Source organism: Aotus nancymaae, unplaced genomic scaffold (assembly GCF_030222135.1).
Source record: "Aotus nancymaae isolate 86718 unplaced genomic scaffold, 86718_ANA_hifiasm-v0.15.2.pri h1tg000028l, whole genome shotgun sequence".
Taxonomy (NCBI): domain Eukaryota; kingdom Metazoa; phylum Chordata; class Mammalia; order Primates; family Aotidae; genus Aotus; species Aotus nancymaae.
In genome coordinates, this window is record NW_026988441.1 from 4,200,806 (window position 1) to 4,222,222 (window position 21,417).

Below are 21,417 nucleotides of genomic sequence, written 5' to 3' on the forward strand. Positions count from 1 at the left end.
AGAGTGCATTGGTGAGGATTCTTTTGACTGCAAGGAACAAAATCAAATGCTGGCAAGGAATATGGAGGTGGGTGGTTTCAGGCTCGCTCAGCAACTCCGTGATGCCTTTAAAGACATGGGCCCTTTGTATCCATCTGCTCTGCCACCCTCAGTGGGTTGGCACATTGTCTCCAAGCATGTTGCCTCATGTAGCAAGATGGTTGCTGCAGCTCCAGTCATCACATCTTCATACAACTGTATCCAAAGATAAACTGAAGGAGGCAGAACTTCCTTCCTATATATCTTCCCCACCCCTCTACCTCCCCCTATCACTGCCTTCTTCCCTCTCATGGGGTGGAAGGAGGGCGTTCCTGGAAACCTACAAGCAAACTTCCCTTTATGTCTCTTTGACCCATATTGATAGCTGCAAAGGAGGCTGGGAAACCAAATATCTAGCCTGTATCATAACAGGTGGATCTGCCAGCAAAGAACAAGGAACCAAACAACTCAAATGTGGGCACCCAGCATCTGTCTCAGGGAAGGAAAGCATGTGAGAGAACTTCTGTTCAATGATTGGGGTAGAAAAGGCCATTGGGAAATAGAACCCCTGGGTCCTTTTGGAAAGGCGAGGGCTGGAGTTCTGGGCCCCTACACCTCTTCTGTATCTATTTCGTTTTCATTTTCCCTTTTGTTACTAGAGATAGAAAACCCAATGCAAATTGGTTTAAATATACAGGGGACTTTATTGCTTAGATAAATGAAGATATGGGCATCAGTTAAGTTTTGATCCAGCTGCTCAAATGATACCATCATGGACTCAGTTCCTCTAAGGTCTCCACTCTGCACTTCTTAGTGTTCCTATTATTCTCGGGCTCTATATGCTGTCTTCTTTACCACTGCTATCCCCACAGACCCAAGATGTCTCCATGTGATGGAGAAAAGCAGCCCTACAGATGTAGAACTCACATCACAGAGCCACAGTATCCAGCGGAAAAGCATCTCTTCTCAGGAACGCATTCACCTTCTCATTAGCCTTACGGGGTCATGTGCCCATCTCTGAGCCAATCACGGTGGGAAATGGGATAGGCTGAGTGGCTTAGGCCAATCACAGGGCATCTCTGTAATGAGTCAATTCCAAGCCTACCGATGAGAAAATAGGTGATAGGAAGGATGCTGGAGAGGCACCAGTTGACTGCTACCCTTTGCCCTTCATTAACTTAAATCCTTAATGACATTGACACCTGCAGGCAGACTTTGGAAAAAGGCGTTTATTGGTGTGGTGGTCTTAACACTCCCCATGAATTGGAACACACGGCCCCCAGGGCCCCCCACCCCCTCCCTGGCATCCCTCCCCAGTCCCACCCCATCCCCTGGACCCTGGGAATGGAAGACAATGTGGGATGGGGCCCGTGCCCCCGTCTGAGGTACAGTCACTGCGCCTTGCCCTCTCCTCTTCTCCACCAGCCTCTGGGTGGTGTGGTTTGGGGTGGGTGTTTATATAGAGGGTCTCCTGGGAGTCGGAGCTGTTGACATGGCATCTGTGTCTGGGCTCAGGATGTCTGTGTGATGCGTCTCTGTCCCCCGCTTGGTGTGGTGTGGTGTGGTGTGTGGTGTGGTGTACCAGGGTGGAGTATTCCTACAGTCAGAGCTGAGGCTGCAGCCTCTCAGCGTCGCTTCCTGACAACAGATGCCTACCCAGGGGGAACTACAGCTAGTCACCAGCTACAGGACAGCTGGAGCCAGGGGGCTATTGCTGGTCACAGTCGCTGGTGTGTGTGTGTGTGTGTGTGTGTGTGTGTGTGTGTGTGTGAGGGTGGTCAGGTAGCCTTTGGGAGGTACAGTTGGTGGAGAGGCCAGGGAGCGATAGATCAGCAAGCCCACACCTGTGGGCCGGCTGCAAGGCCCCAAGGGCAGCTGGCTGGTGCCGCAGGTGGGGAAGTCAAGGCCAAGGGGAGTGGTGGCGGGGGTAGGGCAAAGCACTGAAACAGACAGGCGACTCCTGCCACCAGTCTGACAGTTGGATGGAAGCACCGATTGGCCCAGGAGGGGGCCAGAAAATCCAGGGTGGGGAGGGACAAGGAAAGTGGGAAGGTCTCAGGCTACTGAGCCAGCAATGGGGCCTCTGGCTACAGGAAGCTGGTGGTTGACAGCAGGGAAGCCCAGAGCCCAGATGGAGGTCCCCCGCTTACTCACAAAGGCTGAATGACAGCTTGACAGGTGAATGCGACACCTCTCCCCACTCCCAACCTGCCAGGAGATGCCCTTTCAACAGGGGGAGGGTCAGTATGCGTGCATATATTGGGGAAGCAGGGAGTCTGATAAGCCTCTCTTCACAGCTTCCACTGCAGAGCCCCACACCTACCTCCAGCCAGAGGTGAGAGGCAGTAGGGTTGGGGACAGTGGACATGGGGGTGTCGGGGGTGGGAGGATGGCTGAGTCCCCTCCCCCAGCCCACCCACCCACACACACAGAGACACAGACACCTACACACGCATGCAGGCTCACACTCACACAATCACACCCACACGAGCCAGTTGACAGCCTGAGCTAAGAGAGAGGGGTATGGGGTGGCGGGAGTGGGTCACAATCGGAAACGTGAACGGGTGGCGAGAATGGCTGTAGAAAGATGCATAATTTTTCGTTATCCCTCACAGTGATGGGTTCTCTAAAGATCTTTCTTCCTCTGCCTCCTCCTCTTCCTCCTCTCCTCTTCTTCTTCGGTGGCCGAGAGCTCTTCTGCCCCCACGAGACCCATGGCTCCTGCTCCCCCTCTTCTCACTCTTGGCCTGAGGCCCCCTGCAGGGGGAGGCGAGCTCCACGGGGTTGCGCCTACATTCTCCACCACAGCCAGCCCAGGGCGGAGAGGAGGGCCAGGGGCCCCGGGGGCCTCGGAGCTGAGTTCTCCAGGGATCCTGGGCCTGTGGGAAGAGAGGGGGTCATGGAGGGAGGCCTGAGAGTGGGGGACCCCTTGTGTGTTTCTCCAGGGGGCCTGTCTCTTCTGAACCCACCTCTTTAGGGGCCTTTCTGGATCTCTCACTAGGTGTGCCTGCTTTTCTGACTCTTTATTTTTTAATTTTATTATTTTTTTGAGATGGAGTCTTGCTCTGTTGCCAGGTTGGAGTGCAGTGGAGTGCGGTCCTGGCTCACTGCAAGCTCCGTCTCTCCGGTTCAAGCAATTTCCCTGCCTCAGCCTCCTAAGTAGCTGGGATTACAGGCGCACACCACCACACCTGGCTACGTTTTTGTATTTTAGTAGAGATGTGGTTTCACCATGTAGGCCAGGATGGTCTCAATCTCCTGACCTCGTCATCCACCTGCTTCAGCCTCCCAAAGTGCTGGGATTACAGGTGTGAGCCACTGAGCCTGGCTTTTATTATTATTTTTTTTATTTTTTTTATTTTGAGACAGTCTTGCTCTGTCACCTAGGCTGGAGTGCAGTGGCACAATCTCGGGTCACTGCAACCTCTGCCTCCTGGATTCAAGCAATCCTTCTGCCTCAGCATCCTGAATAGCTAGGACTACAGGTGCCCACTACCACACCTGACTAATTTTTGTGTTTTTTTTAGTAAAGACGGGGTTTCACCATATTGGCCAGGCTGATCTCAAACTCCCAACCTCAAGTGATCAGCCTGCCTTGGCCTCCCAAAGTGCTAAGATTACAGGTGTGAGCCACTGCGCCCAGAATGTTTCTAGAAGATACTCTCAGATCTTCACTTCTTTTTCACTGTCTTAGCCTGGGACTCTCAGCGTCTGCCTTTCTATCTTGCAGAGTCTGTCTATCTGGTATTTCTGCCAGTCATCTTATACTCAGTATGCCCCAAACTGCTGCCTCCCACACTTTCCTCCCCACACACTGGCTTCCAGCCTCCCTCCTAATCACTTCTCTGTATCAGTACTTCAGTGTACAGCCCCATCCACCCAGCTCCTCAAGCCAAAACCTCAGAACCACCTTTGACTCGACTTTCCTCTTCCATCAGCCCTCCACATCCAGTCCAATGACTGGTCCTAGGAGCATCACCTCCAAAAGTCTCTCAATACAGAGACTTGGTGCCACTCACTGCCATCCCTTACCTGATGACTACAGCAGCCTCCTCCCTCGTCTCCCTGCCTGCATCTTGCCACCACCCTATTCCTCTATTTTATTGAGACAAGGTCTTGCTCTGTCCCCCAGGCTAGAGTGTAGTGGTGCAATCATAATACCTCACTGCAGCCTCGACCTCCCAGGCTCAAGCAATCCTCCCACCTCAGCCTCCTGAGGAGCTGGGACTATAGGCGTGCAACACCTAGTTAGGTTGATTTTTAATTTTTTTTGTAGAGATGGGGTCTCACTATGTTGCCAAGGCAGGTTTCAAACTCCTGGGCTCAAGTGATCCTCCCTTCTTGGTCTCCCAAAGTGCGAGGATTACAGGCGTGAGCCACCACGCCTGGCCTCCAAAACTGTTTTTTGTTTATATATGTGTTTGCTTATTTATCTACATGTCCACTCGTTTGTCTATTGCTTTTCTACTCCTACTAACCATAAGCTCTGCGAATGCACAAACTTTGTTTCTTTTGTGCACAGCTGTGTCCCCCACGCCCAACCCTTAGCTGGCGCTCAAGGAATACTGATTGCGTGGATCGGTTTCTTACTGGCAGTGCTTTTCAGTCTCAGAGTCGGTCTCCTAAGCTCAGAGTCAGCCTGAGGGGCGGTCTCGGCGTCTCCACCTTCCTAGCCCCGCCCGTGCCCCGCCCACCTGCCCGGCCCCGCCCCGCCCCCAGACGCACGCAACAGCCGCATGGAGGCGCTGGAGGCTCCCAACCGGTTGGCGGCGCGACACGTGTAGTTGCCGTAATGCCGGGCGCTCACGTTGGCGAAAAGAAGCATCGAGCGGGTGCGCTCCGTCTGCACCTTCAGGCCCTCGGCCGTGCCGCTGCTCAGCCTGTCGGGGATCCGGGTCAGGGGCCGGGCTGCAGCGCCCAGCCAGGCCCGCCCCCTGCCTCTCAGGCTCCTCGGTTTCCCGGTTTCCCGGAGACCCAGCATTCTGTCCCCTACCCCAGTTGTCTCTCGCCTCGGGTTCTAGCGCCTCATGGACCCCGGATCACTCCCACCGCTGCCTCTCTCCAGGCACCCTGGACTCTCCCATGGTGCACCCCCAGCCGCTAGGGACTCCCGAACTCTGCAGCTCCCCTAAACCTTGCCCGACAGATCCTCAGCATTGACCCCCGACCCCTGACCAGCTCCCTGAAAAGTCCGGGGAGACGGGGCTCCAGCATTCATCACCCTGGGACCCAAGCTTGTCTCCCTGGGGCTGTACCGATCCCATCACCTAGAAGCTGGACGCACCAATTCCCGGAACCCAGAGCTCTGCTGCCTTCCCCCGCCCTCCTCCATCCCCCCGCCCCACAACCCAAGGGACTAAAGACCTCCCCCTGCCTCTCCCACGGCCCCCGTCAGTGCCGTCCTCACAGTCTGTCGTCCTTGTACCACTGGAAATCCGCGGGGGGCACCGCCATGGCTTCGCAGCGCAGGAGGGCGGCCCGGCCCAGAGCTGTGCGGGCGCTGGTCACGTCCGTGATGGTCGGAGGATCTGGCGAGGGGCAAGGGTCAGCGAATTCTCTTAGCCGCGTGGGGACGGAAGGAGTCCTGCCCCCAGCCCCGCCTCCCTCAGGCCGGGAAGCCTTGCTCCGGGCTTCCTCCTCCCTCAGACCCCACCTCCCCAGGGACTCGGGGTCCCTCCACCCTTTCGTGCCCAGTGTGGGGGGCGGGGAGCTCACAGTTGACTGTGACCAGCACGCGGCGGCTGTCGGGCGCCGAGTTAACCCCGTTGTGAGTCACACACTCATACTCCCCGGCCTGGCCCCGCTGGATGTCAGAGATCTCCAGGATCTCTCCCTCCGAGGTGAAGCCGTCTGTGGGGGGAAGGAGGAGGAGGGGGCAGGGCCGGACACAAACACTTAACACGGGACAACACGGGCACAACACGGACACACATCAGCGGGGCGGGCACGGCAAGGCCTGGAGTGCCCGGGTCAATGGGGGTGGGGTGGGGGAGGGGTTGCGGGGCCGGGGATTCGGGATCTCTCCAGGTCGGGGTGGGGGAAGGAATGAGGGTCTGGGATTCAGTATCTGGAACCCAGTGGGGTGGGTCAGAGAATCTGAGGGTTCAGGAGATCCCTCCAGGAATCTGACTCAGATCATGGGGCTCTATGGGGAGGACCCCAATGGGGAGGGTGATCTCAGGGTCTTAGGTCTCAGAAGGATCTAGTAAATACAGATCCAGTGGAGCAGGGTCCTCATTCTGGGATCCGGTTCATGGGGTCTAGGGAATCAGGATCTGGTGATTGGGATCAGCAATCCGAATACAACAGAGCAGCAGTCTCAGAAGACCCTCTGGGACTTAGAGCACCCAGAGATCCCGGATCTCGAGACCAGGATCATGGGACTCAAATGACCCAGTGGGGCAGGATCCAGGGATTCAGAGAATGGAATCTAGTGATCGGCACCATGGGTCTTCGAAGACCCCGAGAATGAGGACCCAGGGGTCTGGGATCTGCTGGTGGAGATCCACATAAAAGGGCTGGTGGGTGATGTCTAAGACCTGGACTGTCATGTATGGGCACCCTGGCACTGTCTGTGGGTAGCCTTGAGCACTGGTTCTTGGGGCTTGTTGAGGGGGAGGGAGCTTTGGATTCAGCAGGTCTTGGCTGGAGCCTGGGAAAGTGCATTCCTGGCAAGTTCCCAAGGGATGCTGATGCTTCAAATCTGGGGTCCATACCATGAGGCCCACTGGGCTAGAGTATCCAGCAGAAGAGAGGCAGAGATGTATGCAGGACTGCTAGTGCAGCCTGGCTTAGGGCATCTAGGGGCAGGGGACTTTAGCCTGAGTGGAGAGACGGGGGACACTGGGGTTGGGGAAGTGGAGCAGGCTGGGGTTTGGCAAGTGATGCAGAAGCAGTGCCCCAGGCCTGGGATGGCAGGTGGCAGGCCAGTGGTGAAGCCTCTTAGGTCTGGGGTCTGTGGATGAGATAACTGGAAGCAGGCTGGGAGGGGAAGCCAAGGGGCCAGGGATAAGCGGGCTTGGGAAACTAGCTAGGGATATGGGGAATGGAGGGGCCCAGACTGCGCAGTAGGGGACGGGGCTTTCGGCCTGGGATGGGGTCCTCACCTCGGAGCTGTCTCCAGGTGACCGTGGGCTCCGGCCGCCCCACAGCCAGGCAAAGCAGGTTCACATTGCCCCCCTCATTCACCGTCACAGGCGACGAGATGTTCACAATGCGGGCAGGGACTGAGGGCAGGGGGAGAGGCTGAACGTGGACGCCTAGGAATCCATACCCCCAGCCCTTTCTCCTTCAGCCCCAGGAGTCCAGGGCCCCAGCCCCTCCTCCCTCAGACCCAGGAATCCAGGACCCCAGCCCCTCCTCCCTCAGACCCAGGAATCCAGGACCCCAGCCCCTCCTCCCTCAGACCCAGGAATCCGGGACCCCAGCCCCTCCTCCCTCAGACCCAGGAATCTGGGACCCCAGCCCCTCCTCCCTCAGACCCATGAGTCTCTGCTATCTTCTTTGAAACCTCTGTTTGGGGCTGGCTTCTTCTTGTCTAATTGCTGGTCTTGTCTCTTTTCTCTCTCCACCTTCATCCTAACTTGATTTCTCCATCTCGGGGTCTGAATTCCTTTCTCTGTCTCTATTTGTATTTATTATTATTTTAAATTAATTTATTTAACAAATACCCACATGGAACTTTCTGTGTGACAGATTCTATTCTGATTGCTTTGCCAAAATCCACTGATTGGATGCTCACTACCAGCCTCTGGGGTGAATGTTACCATATTTCATCAATTTTAAGACATGTCTGTGCTTCCCTGCCCCTCCCCCTCATTTGACCATTTCTCCAAGCAGGATGGCCCTTCGAGATAAGATGCCAGGGTATCATCAGTAGGGCTTTTTTTCTTTTCTTTTCTAGCAGGGCATAAAATAAAAATGGCTCTTCTAATTGACGACGTCTGGGATTTGACATATGACAGCACCATCCCCATTTTGCGGAGGAGGAGTCCAGGGCCTCTCCTCCTGCTCAGGGTCCCTGGGCTGGTGGACAGTGTGCTGAGGTTGGAACCCAGGCAGTCTGGCTCCAGAGCTGGAGCCTGCCGGGATCCCCCTGGGTTCTCCCTGTCTCCAGGTCCTGTCTCTCCAGGTGCTCCCTGTCCTCCCCCATTTCAGATGCCCCAAGAGCTGGGTCCTGACCGCTCTCTGCACCTCTCCCTCTGCCTCCCGCCTTGCTGTGGAACTTTCCAGCCCCATCTCTCCTGCTCTGGATCTGGCACTTCCAGCCTCAGCCTCGTGGGACTTCCCTTCACGCCCTTGGCTCATTTTCTCGCCTGGCCCCTGCACACCCTGTTGCTTTTCTGGTCTTAGCCCTGTGCCCAGCCAAAGGCATCAGCTCAGATGTCACATCTGGGAAGCCCCCTCCCCCTCCCCCGCCACCAGCCTCTCCTTGGAAAATCAGCTCCCAAGGCACAGGGACAGCCTGCCTTGCTCTGTAGCCCTGGTGCCTAGATCAGTGCTTGCACAGAGTAGGCACTCCAGGAATGGGGCAGAACTAATGAACGTGTTCTTCCCCCAAGCACCCTGTCATCCTGTAGCTCTCCTGCCCTAGAAGCGATCAAGCAGACGTGTCACTGTCTGTGTGACCAGCCTCCTTCTGTTGTGCTGAAATCCCCAAGGGCAAGGCTGCATCTGTCTTCCTGGCCATGTACCCGCGGGGTTGGAGAACACTTGGTGAGTATCTGTCATCATGACTCGTCTCCCCCACGCTCTCCACCCCTTCACCCAGCTGAGTCCCGGCCGAGGGCTCACCGTGGACGATGAGGTAGACCTGAGTGGTGTACGGCTGGTGGCGGGTCTGGAAGGAGCAGGTGTAGAGGCCCTCGTCGCTGAGTCCCACCTCGGTGATGAGGATGGAGAACTCCTCGGGGGTGTTGATGAGCAGCCGCACCCGAGGGTCGCTGGTCCAGCGGTCGTTGCCAGCGTACAGGATGTTGGAGCGGTTTAGCCAGGCCACGCGGGTCACATGCTCATCAATGAAGCAGCTGCAGGGAGCATGAGCGTGGGAAGGTTCTTCTCCACTCACCCTGCCTGAGCCTTCCCCAGCTGAAGGGGTGGGAGGGAGAAGGAGGCTACCACATCCCCAGGTCCCACCACAGCCCTGTGGGATGGATGCTGCTGTGCCCACCACACAGCCAGGGTAAGCTGAGCCTCAGGGAGGAAACTGTGAGCCCAAGTGCAGAATGGAAGGATAGCTTGTGGTTATTGAATGATCGTGTGTGTCAGAGACACAGAAAGGGGAGAAGAGATGATCTGGGAGAGAGGAAGAGAGAGGCAGAAGGAAGGAGACAGAGACCCAGAGAGAGGGGTCAGAGAGCCACAGAGAGAGGGACAGAGACTCAGAGAGAGAGGGGGGACAGAGACCCAGAGAGAGGGGGACAGAGACCCAGAGAAAGGTACAGAGACCTAGAAAGAGAGGGAGACAGAGACCCAGAGAGAGAAACGGGGGACAGAGACCCAGAAAGAGAGGGAGACAGAGACCCAGAGACAGAGAGGGATAGAGACCCAGAGACAGAGAGGGATAGAGACCCAGAGAGAGGACAGAGACCCACAGAGAGAGGGACAGAGACCCAGAGACAAAGGGGGATGGAGACCCAGAGAGAGAGAGAGAGAGACCCAGAGAGAAAGCTACAGAGACCCAGAGAGAGGGGGACAGAGACCCAGAGAGAGAGGACAGAGACACACACACATACACACATACACAGAGACAGAGACCCAGATAGAAAGAGACAGAGACCTAGAGAAAGGGGGACAGAGACCCAGAAAGAGAAAAACAGACACCCAGAGAAAGGGGGACAGAGACCCAGAGAAAGGGACAGAGCCCCAGAGAGAGGGGAACAGAGGCCCACAGAGAGAGGGACAGAGACCCAGAGAGAAAGACAGAGACCCAGAGAGAGACACACACAGAGAGAGGCGGACAGAGACCCAGAAAGAGAGGGCAGAAACACACATACACACAGAGACTGAGACCCAGAGAGAGAGAGACAGAGACTCAGAGACAAAGGGGGACGGAGACCCAGAGAGGCGGAGCAGGAGCAGGGTGAGGAGAGGGGGAGACCTGGGAAGGGGTGTCCCGGCTGCCGTGTTTGAAGAGCCATCCTGCTCTCTAAGCGTAGTGTGTGCGTAAATTCTTGAATCCTCATAATAACTCAGTGGTAGTTAACATCTCTCTGTCCCTTTGACAGATGGGGACACTGAAGCCGAGGGGGAGCCAGCTCAGAGTGTGTCGCTCCTGAGGGGAATGTGGAGCCCAAATCTTCCCATCCCAGGCTGTCCCTGTAACCAGGATCCCACCCAGGAAGGTGAAGCTTCGAAGGTAAAGGGGCAGGACCGTGTGGCTCCAGGAGATCCGCGTCCCCACCCACCGAGGAGGTACCTGAGGGTAGCGTTGTCGCCTTCACACACCGTGTAGTTGTCTGCAGGAGAGTTGAACTCCAGGCTCTGGGAGAGCAGCCCTGTGGAAGGTGGGGTGACTCAGCCGTGGCAGCTCAGGCAAAGCCCGGGCATGGTGGCATCTGCACACATGCACACGCACATCCTTGCAGGCACAGACACCGCCTACACTCACTGCCACACACATGCACTGATGTTTCCAGAGATATACACGCAGTAGACACAATCAGAGCAGACACAGGCTAAGAGAGAGACAGAGACCCAGAGAGAGCAGCAGAGACCCAGAGACAGAGGGGGACATAGACTCAGAGAGAGAGGGGGGCAGAGACCCACAGAAAGGGGGACAGAGATCCAGAGAGAGGGGACAGAGACACACACACACAAAGAGAGAGACAGAGACCCAGAGAGAAAGAGACAGAGACCCTGAGAGAGGAAGACAGAGACCCAGAGAGAATATCTTCCCATGAGCCCACATGACTCAGATGGATAGGCTCCCATGGACACACAAACCTACACACCTCCAGAGATGCAGAGACAATCACAGCACACAAACACAGATGCGTGTGTACACAGACACATATATACAGAGACACATATGCAAACATATACATGTAGACACTTGTACATAGACACATGTACACATAAGACATACACAGACAGAGATACCTCTGTACATAGAACACATAAATTCACAGATACAGAGTACAGCGACACACATGCCAATTTGAGCAGATTAACAATTACATAGATACGGCTGGGCGCGGTGGCTCACACCTGTAATCCTGGCACTTTGGGAGGCCAAGGCGGGTGGATCACCTGAGATCAGGAGTTCGAGACCAGCCTGGTCAACATGGTGACACCCTGTCTCTACTAAAAATACAAAAATTAGCCAGGCTTGGTGGCGGGTGCCTGTAATCCCAGCTACTCAGGAGGCTGAGGTAGGAGAATCACTCCAACCCGGGAGGTGGAGGTTGCAGTGAGCCAAGACCATGCCATGGCACTCCAGCCTGGGCAAGAAGAGCAAAACTCATCTCAAAAAAAACACAATTACATAGATACATATACATATGCAGAGATATACATATACATATGCACAGACATATGTACACAGGTAAATCAGCACACAGATACGTGCACAGAATACATGTATACACACATACATACACACAAATACATGTACATGGGCACATGAATATTCTCAGGTACAATATGCAGACATACGTGTACCTATGCACAGATGAGAGCATAGTATATATGCATACAAACAGAAACACACATATATACGTGAATACACACAGATATATACACACAGGCCCATAAGTACACAGATGCACACATACATCAACTCAGAAATGCACTGAAAGACATAACACCAGATGCATGTAGACACTCAGCACATATGTGTACACAGACATGCAGACACAGATATGAACATGTGCACACAGAGATGCACACATGTACATACTCAGACACACATCCTTACACACACACAAGAACCTTCACAGACACACACATCTACGCAGGCACAGGCACACTGTGTGCCCAAGCTCTCCAGGGCACGCTTGCAGGTGTGTGCCCACGCCCGCTCGCACACTTCAGCAGGCAGGCAGGCCCCATCACCCCCACGCAGTCATCTCTCTGTAGACCGTGGCCAGCGGGCTGGACCAGGGCCAGGGAGTGGGGGGTGGGCATGCGGAGGCGGTGGAGCCGGCACCAGGCGGAGAGGGAGGAAGGCTGGCTGGATGACCTTGGACTCCTGGAGCGGGAGGGGCCTATGCGGGGCTCCCCTGCCCCCAGCCAGGGCAAGAAGCTAATTAATCTAATGAATTAATGGCCCGTGCTGCCCCAATGACTCCCAGGGGCCCTCTCCATCCGCAACCCCACAGGATGGGGCCAGGACGGAGCCAGGTGCAGTGGGTTGGCCAGGTTCTGGGGCTTGGGGCTGGGCCCTGCAGCCCCTTACCCTGGGCTCCCTCATGCCAGAGTCACTGCTGGGATTTGAAGACGATGGAGGGAGGGGGCTCACCGTCCCCGAGATAAACAGTGGGCACTGCTACATACGGCCCTGGGAACAACAGGAGACAGCTCGGGGGTGGATGATGAATGCACACACACACACACACAAACTGGCTTGGACAAGGCAGCGACCTCTCCAGGCCTAGAAACAGTCCCCACACTTGCTATGCCCTTACCCAGACAGAGAGGTACACACACAGTCATACAGACACAAACAGCTCCAGCTACACCCATACACACACAGACACACACACACAGTCACATGCATACAAACACAGGAGACGGTCCCACTCTCTCAGACACGCATGGCTATGGCCCTGCTCAGAGGGACAGGTGCGAACACATAGTGATGCTGACACGCCCAGCTCCGCACAGACACCCAGCAGTAGGTCAGCTGGAAAGAAGGCTCTGCCCCAGGAGCGCTCATATTGTCACATTCAGCCCAATGTCACATTCAGACAGACAAAAGGGTCAGTCCCAGGCCAAGCAACTGCTGCACCCTGAGTCACTCCACCATATACAATATTTCCCACATGGCGCTACCGACATCAACAGCCCCATGCATGGCTGCAAAGTCCACACACAATTACATTCCTACACCACGCACAAATACACACACACACATACACACACGTGTGCGCGTGCTTACTAACATAACTGGTTACAGAGACACCACTGGCCCGGGCACCACAATTTCCCCAACTTTCCACCTTGCAAGGCCCTGGGTCAGATGCACACAAAGCTACAACCCATGTAACAAGGCAGCGACACTGTCACATCCCCTCAAGCACAAAGGGGCCACGCTGGGCCGAGAATTGGGTCACGTTGTCACCTGTGATCAGATCACACACGGCTGGACGCACACACACACATGCAGATGCAGGGAATTGGAAAGTCAGCAAGAAAAACCTGGACTGAAAGGCAGTCATGGGTAGTGCTGCCAGTCACACGTACACACCAAGATCCCTTCCCAGGCTGGTGAAGACAGACACATACCCTGCCCTATACCCCAGACACACACAGGATTTGCCATGCTCCTGCTGAGACACCGACTGGGCCAGGGTTCCTAAACCCCAGCGCTGCTGCCGTTTGGGGCCAGACTGTCCTGTGCAACCTAGGATGTCGGCAGCGTCTCATCTCCGGTCTGAATCCACTTGATGCCAATTGCTCCCCCTACCCCACCAAAAATCCCTCCAGACATTGCCAGATGCCCCGTAGGGGGCAAAATCACACCCTACTTTCCGTCCTACAGGAACCAAGAAAGGGAAAAGAGGGAGCTGTCCAAGGTGCCTCCCCTAAGGTTCTGGGGCTCCAGGGCTCCTGAACTCAGATGCTGACTGAAGCAGGCACTGCCCCCATGAATTGAGCCTACATACCATTCCAGGCTTCTTGGGGCTTTATTTTTTATTTGTATTTTTATTTTGAGGCAGAGTCTCGCTCTGTTGCCCGGGCTGGCATGCATTGGCATGATCATGGCTCACTGCAGCCTCAACCTTCTGGGCACAAGCAATCCTCCCACCTCAGCCTCCCAAGTAGCTTGGACTACAGGCACACACCACCACACCTGGCTATTTTTTTTTTTTAAGAGCTGAAGTCTTGCTATGTTGCCCAAGCTGGTCTGGAACTCCTGGGCTCAAGCCATTTTCCCACCTCAGCCTCCCAAAATGTTGGGATTACAGGCATGAGTCACAGTGCCTGGCCAGGGCTTTATTATCCGGTCACTTGGGTGGGGAGTGGACTCTGCAGGGAAGACAGGACTCTCGGCGCCTCAGGACTTTACTATCTGGTCTCTGGGGATTGTCCATTGCACTGTGGTGACCGCCTGTGTCTGGATTCCCTATCAGACTAGAAGTTTCTTGGGGGTAAAGCCTGGTGTGTCCCCAGCATCTCCCAGCACAGGCCCTGGCCCACCAGAGGCCTTGGGAAATATTTGTTGAATAAATGAATATAAATGGATGCCTGCAACACTCAACTCTTGAACTCCTACTCATTCTTCAAGACCCCAGTGCAAATGTCCCTTGCTCCAGGAGGACCTTTCTGCCTGTTCAATGCAGAGTCCCCACTCCTTCTTCTGGGCACTGTTTGACTTAGCTGAGACAGTGATGAGGACTTTTGTAAGAGCCTGAATCCTAGCTGTGTCCTCTACAGGGTTGAGCCAACCTGAGAACTGGGAAGTGTTTGTGGAAGGGGCATGGACGGTCCCCAGAGACCAGATAATAAATCCCTGAGGAGCTTGCGCTGGAAGATCAAATGTCTGTCCCACCACTTCCTAGCTGAATGACCCTCACTCCCGGCCAGTGTGAGCTTCAGTTTCTCCACTGTATAAGGTGAGAAATAGGATTTCTTCCCTGCAAGGGTTTTTGTGAGGGATTCCGTGAGAATATGCAAGCCAGGTGTTTAGCTCAGCTGTTGGCATGCGGAAAGAACCCAATAAATGCTAGCGGTTCCTAACAGCACCTTCTTTTTTAGGAACCATCTATTGCTATCCCTGGCTTGGCTTAGGTCTCCCTAAATGCTCTGCTCAGGAGAGCTGGGTGGCTGGGGGAGGGCAGGGCTGTGTCTGGGCTGTCAATTGCTCTGAGTCAGTGACTCCCAGACAGACACCCTGGTAAGCATCTACTGATAAAGCCAACCCTGTGTAACTAGGGGGCTCAGGGGACGCAGTGTAGCAGCCAGGCAGCTGGGTTTAAGTCCCAGCTCTGCCGCTGAGCACACAACTTACTTCGCCTCTCTGGGACTCAGTTTCCCCACCTGTAACGGAAATTATAATCGCACCTTCCTCATCGGCTTGTGGGGAGGATTACAAGACGTAATCCAAGTAAAGGTTCTAGTACAGTGCCTGACAGTTAAGTGCTGCAAACAGCCATCTGTGAGTTGGCTGTCGGGATGATTATGTGGTAGGTACCAGCCTGTGGCAAGGGAGGTGTCTGGTGACGATCAGAGGGCTCACTTGGTCCCTGCCCTCGTGGGATTTACAGTCCAGACTCACAGGCCTCATACCTGTGGTGGTAGGCAGGTGACTTTTCCTAAGAGAGAAAGAGATCTCTAACAAGTGGAGTGACCTTGGGTTGGGGGTAAGAATCTCCTGCTGCCCTGCCAAGGAACTTAGGCAAAGCTGGTTGGCAGGGGTCAGGAGAGTGACACTCCGATTCCAAAGTCCCAGAAGACACAGGTGGGAAACCTGGGATGCAGGGAGTGGAGGAAGGGGTGGGTGCATGAGACTGGGGCAGGGAGGAGGGGGTGCGGCTCTGGCTGGGAAAGGCTGTGAGAAGGGGCTGGCCCTGGCGTGTCTGGCACCCAGGAGCCCCCAGGAGGCTCCTTCTCCCTCCTTTGCTGACCTTAGAAGTCTGAGGGCATTGGTGCCGGTGACACCCAGGGAGTCCAGACCCTGCGCCAAGAATCCTGGAACTAGATGCATCTTTCCTTCTTTTTTTTTTGTTTTGAGATGAGGTACCACTCTGTCACCCAGGCTGGAGTGCAGTGGCACCATCTCTGCTCACTGCAGCCTCCCCCTTCCAGGCTCAAGCGATTCTCCTGCCTCAGCCTCCTGAGCAGCTGGGACTACAGGCACGTGTCACCACACCTGGCTAATCTTTGTATTTTTTCTTTTTTTTGTAGAGATGAGTTTCCCCATGTTGCCCAGGCTAGTCTTGAACTCCTGAGCTCAAGTGATTCGCCCTCCTCGGCCTCCGGAAGTGCTGGGGTTACAGGTGCGAGCCACCACGCCCAGCCTGGACCCTCCTTCCTGCTGGTCCCGCCTCAAGGTATTTGCCTCTGCCGTCGACTTTGAAAGGTTGACTTCCCCTCTTCCCTCGGGTCTTAACTCCATTCTTCTCTGCGCAGAGACGGTTTCCTCAACCACCTGAGCTCAAAAGCCAAGTCACTTCCATCTTCTTAACATTACTCATCACTCTCTGAAATTACCTTTTATTTGTTTATTTTTGGGTTTGGGTTTTGGTCTTTGATCTCTCTCTGTCCCGCTATGATCTAAGCTCCGTGAGGGCAGTGACTTTGCCTGGTTCTCTCGCTGTCATGTGTACATATCCAGTGCCTAAAATAGCGACCCTGGTCCCCATGAGCATTTGCCGTAGGAACCAATCAAGCACAGCCCACAAGTCAGACGAACCCAGAGCCCGGAGGTCCTGGGGAGAGCTAGCTGGTCAGGGGCAGTGCAGGGACTAAAATCAGGGGCTCCTGCCCCCTCCTGGCCACCATCATCACTCTGCCAGCTGCCCCAGAAGCAAAGGAAACACCCACCTCATTTGCTGTTGCAGAAACTGCCACTTGATTTTGTTGAATTGTTTTAAAATACCACAATGTAGCTACTTTTGTAAAAAAAAAAAAAAAAAAAAAAAATGTGTAGGTGTGAGGGGGTGCGTGTGTGTTGACATAAAAGATTTAGAAAAAAATTAAAGATAGACGAATATTTATGGATGCAAGGGAGATATGGTTAAGTGGGAAAAGGCCGATTGCAGAGAAACGGGCTTATTTTGCTTCTATTTTGAGGAAAAAAAAAATCAACAAACCAACCAATCCATCACTTATGTTGACCTTTGTGTGTTGTGTCTGAGTCTGCAGAAGTGAGAGAAAGCTATGGAAGGATGTGCTCCAGCCACAGACCAGTTCTTTCAAGACAGTGGTTGTGAGAAAGGGTGGGTGGCAGGGCAGGAGCACAGTGGGGTTCGCCCTTATCAGAGGTGGACTCTTTTGCAATGCATTCCTCTTGCAACTTGGACAAGATCATGAATAAAAGAAGAGAGGAGATGCTAGTTTCTTCTCTTAGATCTTGCCATGAGCTTTTTTTCCCCCAGACAGCTCAAACTGTCCTTGGGTGGGTGGGGGTGTCTTTCTGGCATCTCATTCTGTCTCAACTCAACCCCACCCGATCCCCTCTCACCCCCAGTTCTTAAATGGGGAGCCTAAGACTAGAGGTGGGGAAAGACTTGACCAAGGTCACAGGCCACATCCTGGCTCCGCCACAGCTTCCTGCCCCAGTCTAGCCCCAAAATAATTTGTTGTGACTTTAAGAGTGAATGTGGGGGCAGGATGTGGTGGCTCCTGCCTGTAATCCCAGCACTTTGGGAGGCCGAAGTGGGCAGATTACCTGAGGTCAGGAGTTTGAGACCAGCCTGGCCAACATGGTGAAACCCTGTATCTACTAAAAATACAAAAATTTGCCCAGTGTGGTGGCAGGCACCTGTAGTCCCAGCTACTTGGGAGGCTGAGGCAGGAGAATCACTTGAACCCAGGAGGCGGAGGTTGCAGTGAGCCAAGATTATGCCACTACACTCCAGCCTGGGCAACAAGAGGGAAACTCCATCTAAAAAAAAAAATGAATGTGGTGAATATGAAAAGTGGGAAGTTAAAAGGAGAGAGAGAAGGGGAGGGAGACAGAAGAAACAGGAAAGTGGGGAAAGTCCACAAAGGGTACAAGGAGTGGGGAAAGAAAAGGAGGAGGAAGGAGAAGGCAAGAGACAAGGCAAAGAGAGAAAGGAGGAAGAGGTGGCTGGCACGGTGGCTCCTGCCTGTAATCCCAGCACTTCGGGAGGCCCAGGTGGGAGGATCACTTGAAGCCAGGAGTTTGAGACTAGTCTGGGCAATGTAAGTGAGACCCCCATCTCTATAAAAAAAATTTTTAAATTAGCCAGGTGTGGTAGCGTGCATCTGTGGTCCCAGCTACTCCAGAGGCTAAGGAGGCAGGATCCCTTGAGGTCAGGAGGTTGAGGCTGCAGTGAGCTGTGTGTACGATTGCACCACTGCACTCCAGCCTAGGTGAGAAAGTGAGACCCTGTCTCAAAAAGAAGGGAAGAAAGAAAGACAGAAAGGGAGAGAGGGAGGGAGGGAGGGAGAAAGAAAGAGAGAGGGAGAGAGAGAAAGACAGAGAAAGAGGAAAAAAGGAAGGAAGGAGAACAGGAAATAAATGAGAAGGAAATGAAATGAGAGAAGTGAATGAGGATTAAGGAACAAGTGAGGGATCAAGCAAGACTCAAGCGGGGTGCCAGTGGGCAACAGTCTGAAAAGCAGAGACAGACAGATGTGGAACTGTGCTGTCAGCAGCAGGGTTGGAGGGACAATTACGCAGAGACAGAGGCAGGTGGAAAGTTCCCAGTGGATAACAGATGTGAAAGGATGGGTGCTTCCAGAAATGGCAGAGACACAGAGACCTAAAGAGATGCATGACAGAGACAGAGACAGGTGGTCAGAAAGTCAGAAGGCGATTCAGACTGGTCAGATAGGGGGAGGGCCAGCGAGGCACTGAGGCTCTGGCCCGCCGGGTCCCTGCGTCCTTCGTGGATGGGGCTGTGTTGTGTTTGCGTAACTGGTGTCTGCAGGTGCTGCTTTGTGTGGGACGCTGTGACGGGGTTTCTGTGCGAGAGACTCGGTCTGTGTGGGCGGCGTCCCTGAGACTTGTCGGGGCTCTCGGTTGTCCCCAGGACTCTGTTCGAGGGAGGGCCTGGGGGAATCCTCCAGAAAGTCTGAATTAACCCAGCTCCCTGCCTGCTGAGCACCCACCTTCCGGCCTCCTGCCTCCTTGCACTCTCCTCCCTTTTCTTAGGGGGGATCTGAGAATCTCCTTGACCACCGCCTGCCTGCCAGGCCCTACTGGGGAGACTCAAGGTCCAGCTATCTAACCTCAGTGCAGAAACCTGCCCCAGGCCCTCTCCCCGACTGAGAGGACCAGGGTTAACCCTCTGACCCTGCCTTAACCCTTCCCTTCCCTCTCCCTCATCCGCCCGTGCCGATCGCTCTTCCTCTGTCCAGCCCCAGGAACCCAGACATTCAGTCAGAGCTTCGGAATCCAAGACCCCAGCCCAGCACCCCAACTTCCTGCATCTCCAGCTCCCTTCTCCCCCACATAACTGCAGCCCCCCAAGTATCAACACTTTCTCTCAACCTAGATGACCCCGCTGGGGGATTTCAGCCCCTTCCCCTCTTTTTCTGACCCTGAGACGTAGGTCTGTGGACACTCTTGTACCCTCCTCTTGACCCTGGGAAGACATCCATGCCCCGACCTCTGTCCGCAGATGTCTACCCTAGCCCCCGGCAAGGACCTCTTCAGGGGCCCTCTCCACGTACAGATGAAGAGCCCTGACAGGGCATCATCCCCTGCCCCTCACCCCAACTCAGTTTAGAGATCCGGCCCGGGGACCCCGACTCCAGTGTCTGCCCCCTCCTCACAGGAGCCGCAGACTCTCGCCCCCAGGCCGGGCTAGGTGTCTGCGACCCTCTTGCCCGCCCGGGGAAGCAGACCTCCGCCCCTGGGCCCGGCTTCGGCCCCGGGACGCCGACCCCTGCCCCAGGGCGCGGACCCCCACGTCCGAGGTCCCCCTGCCCAGCCAGGGGATGCAGACCTTGCCCCCGGGCCCAGACCTCGGCGTCCCGGGGCCTCCCCTCCCCGGCCCAGGGATGCAGCCCCCCGACCCCCACCCCTGATCCCCCGATCCCCCGCCCAAGACCCTGGCGTCCCGGTCGAGCCCCCCGCCCCCGGCGCTGCGGTACCTCGGCTGATGACGGCCAAGCCGGCCAGGGCGGCGGCGGCGAGAAGCCGGAGCCGGGCCCCGGGCGCAGGGGGGGGCATCGCGGCAGAGGCGGCGCGGAGGGGGAGGGGAAAGGGGGGGCCGGTCCGGGGCGCGCGAGGCCTAGGGGGAGAGGGGGGGAGGGGGAGGGGGACCCCGCCTGCGGCTGCACCGGCCCGGGGGGCGGCGGGGGCGGGGGGAGGGGGCTGGGGGGGCGCGACGAGGCGGCCGGAGCTGCTGCAGACCCGGGGAGGGGGGCGGCGCTGACGGGCAGGGAGACCGGCCAATCAGGAGAGGCGGGGGGCCGGGGAGGCGGGGTCGAGGGGGGGTTGCTTGTTGGAGGGAGAGGCCTTTGTTACTGCGGCCCGGCCCCTACCCCCTCCCGCCCCAGGCGTCCCCACGTCTTTCCACCCCGTCCGCAGAACCCGGAGTCTGAGATACTTCCTAAAACCCAGCTCCCTCCTCCAGGTCCCTATCCTCCCTCAGACCTAGGAGACTAGCCCCATCCTCTCCACTCTCAGACCCAGGAGTCCAGGTCCCAGTCCCTCCTCTCTCAGACCCAGGAGTCCAGGCCCCCAGCTCCATCCACCCTCAGACCCAGGAGTCCAGGTCCCCGGCCCCCTCCACCCTCAGACCCAGGAGTCCAGGTCCCAGGCCCTCCTCTCTCAGACCCAGGAGTCGAGGCCCCCAGCCCCCTCCTCCTTCAGACCCAGGAGTCCAGGCCCCCAGCCCCCTCCACCCTCAGACCCAGGAGTCCAGGTCCCAGCCCCTCTTCTCTCAGACCCTGGAGTCCAGGTCCCCAGCCCCCTCCACCCTCAGACCCAGGAGTCCAGGCCTCCGGCCCCCTCCACCCTCAGACCCAGGAGTCCAGGCCCCCAGCCTTCTCCACCCTCAGACCCAGGAGTCCAGGTCCCAGCCCCTCCTCTCTCAGACCCTGGAGTCCAGGTCCCCAGCCCCCTCCACCCTCAGACCCAGGAGTCCAGGCCCCCGGCCCCCTCCACCCTCAGACCCAGGAGTCCAGGCCCCCGGCCTCCTCCTCCCTCAGACTGGGGAGTCCAGGCCCCCAGCCCCTCCTCCCTCTGACCCAGGAGTCCAGGCCCCCAGGCCCCTCTTCCTGTGGGACACAGTTCAGCTCTTCCCTCTATTTTCATAGATAACGAACACTGATTTTTGGAGTGAAATTTGCTTTTTGTCTCCACCCCAATCCTCATCCCCAGTATAATAGGGCAATGAGAAGAGACTGGGGGACTTATCTTGGGGGAGCAGGTGGGGAGGAAACCATAATCCAGGGTTTAGGTGCAAAACATCCTGGCTCCCTGTTCTTTCACTGACTTGGCTGTGTGACCTTGGACAAGCCACTTCTCTTCCCAGAACCTCAGCATCTTCCCCTGCAAGATGGAAAAATCCTTATTGCCCAAGGTTATTGAGAAGA

At 55.8% G+C, this 21,417-nt stretch overlaps 1 protein-coding gene and 1 long non-coding RNA gene across 2 annotated transcripts; one reads left to right on the forward strand and one right to left on the reverse strand.

Moving 5' to 3' along the window:
- Window positions 1–715: 715 nt before the first annotated feature.
- On the reverse strand, window positions 716–20,047 carry IGLON5 (IgLON family member 5). Its single transcript, XM_064380980.1, has 8 exons — window positions 19,969–20,047; window positions 10,436–10,514; window positions 8,812–9,044; window positions 7,125–7,244; window positions 5,734–5,868; window positions 5,426–5,546; window positions 4,744–4,898; window positions 716–2,897 (listed from the first exon to the last, which is right to left on the reverse strand). The coding sequence occupies exons 1-8, from the start codon at window positions 20,045–20,047 to the stop codon at window positions 2,809–2,811; spliced, it is 1,011 nt and encodes a 336-aa protein (XP_064237050.1). The 3' UTR covers window positions 716–2,808.
- Window positions 8,477–16,228, forward strand: LOC135276727 (uncharacterized). The gene is made up of 4 exons (XR_010344217.1): window positions 8,477–8,733; window positions 10,245–10,375; window positions 14,617–14,795; window positions 16,087–16,228. It is a non-coding gene; the product is annotated as an uncharacterized LOC135276727 (long non-coding RNA).
- Window positions 20,048–21,417: the final 1,370 nt, after the last annotated feature.

Excerpts from the sequence above, each read along its gene's own strand:
- IGLON5 (XM_064380980.1), bottom strand. The coding sequence starts at position 20,047 with ATGCCCCCCCCTGCGCCCGGGGCCCGGCTCCGGCTTCTCGCCGCCGCC. Across the intron at positions 9,045-10,435 it reads GGCGACAACGCTACCCTCAG|CTGCTTCATTGATGAGCATG; the intron begins GTACCTCCTCGG and ends TGCTCCCTGCAG. Across the intron at positions 5,547-5,733 it reads CGTGCTGGTCACAGTCAACT|ATCCTCCGACCATCACGGAC; the intron begins GTGAGCTCCCCG and ends GCCCCTCGCCAG.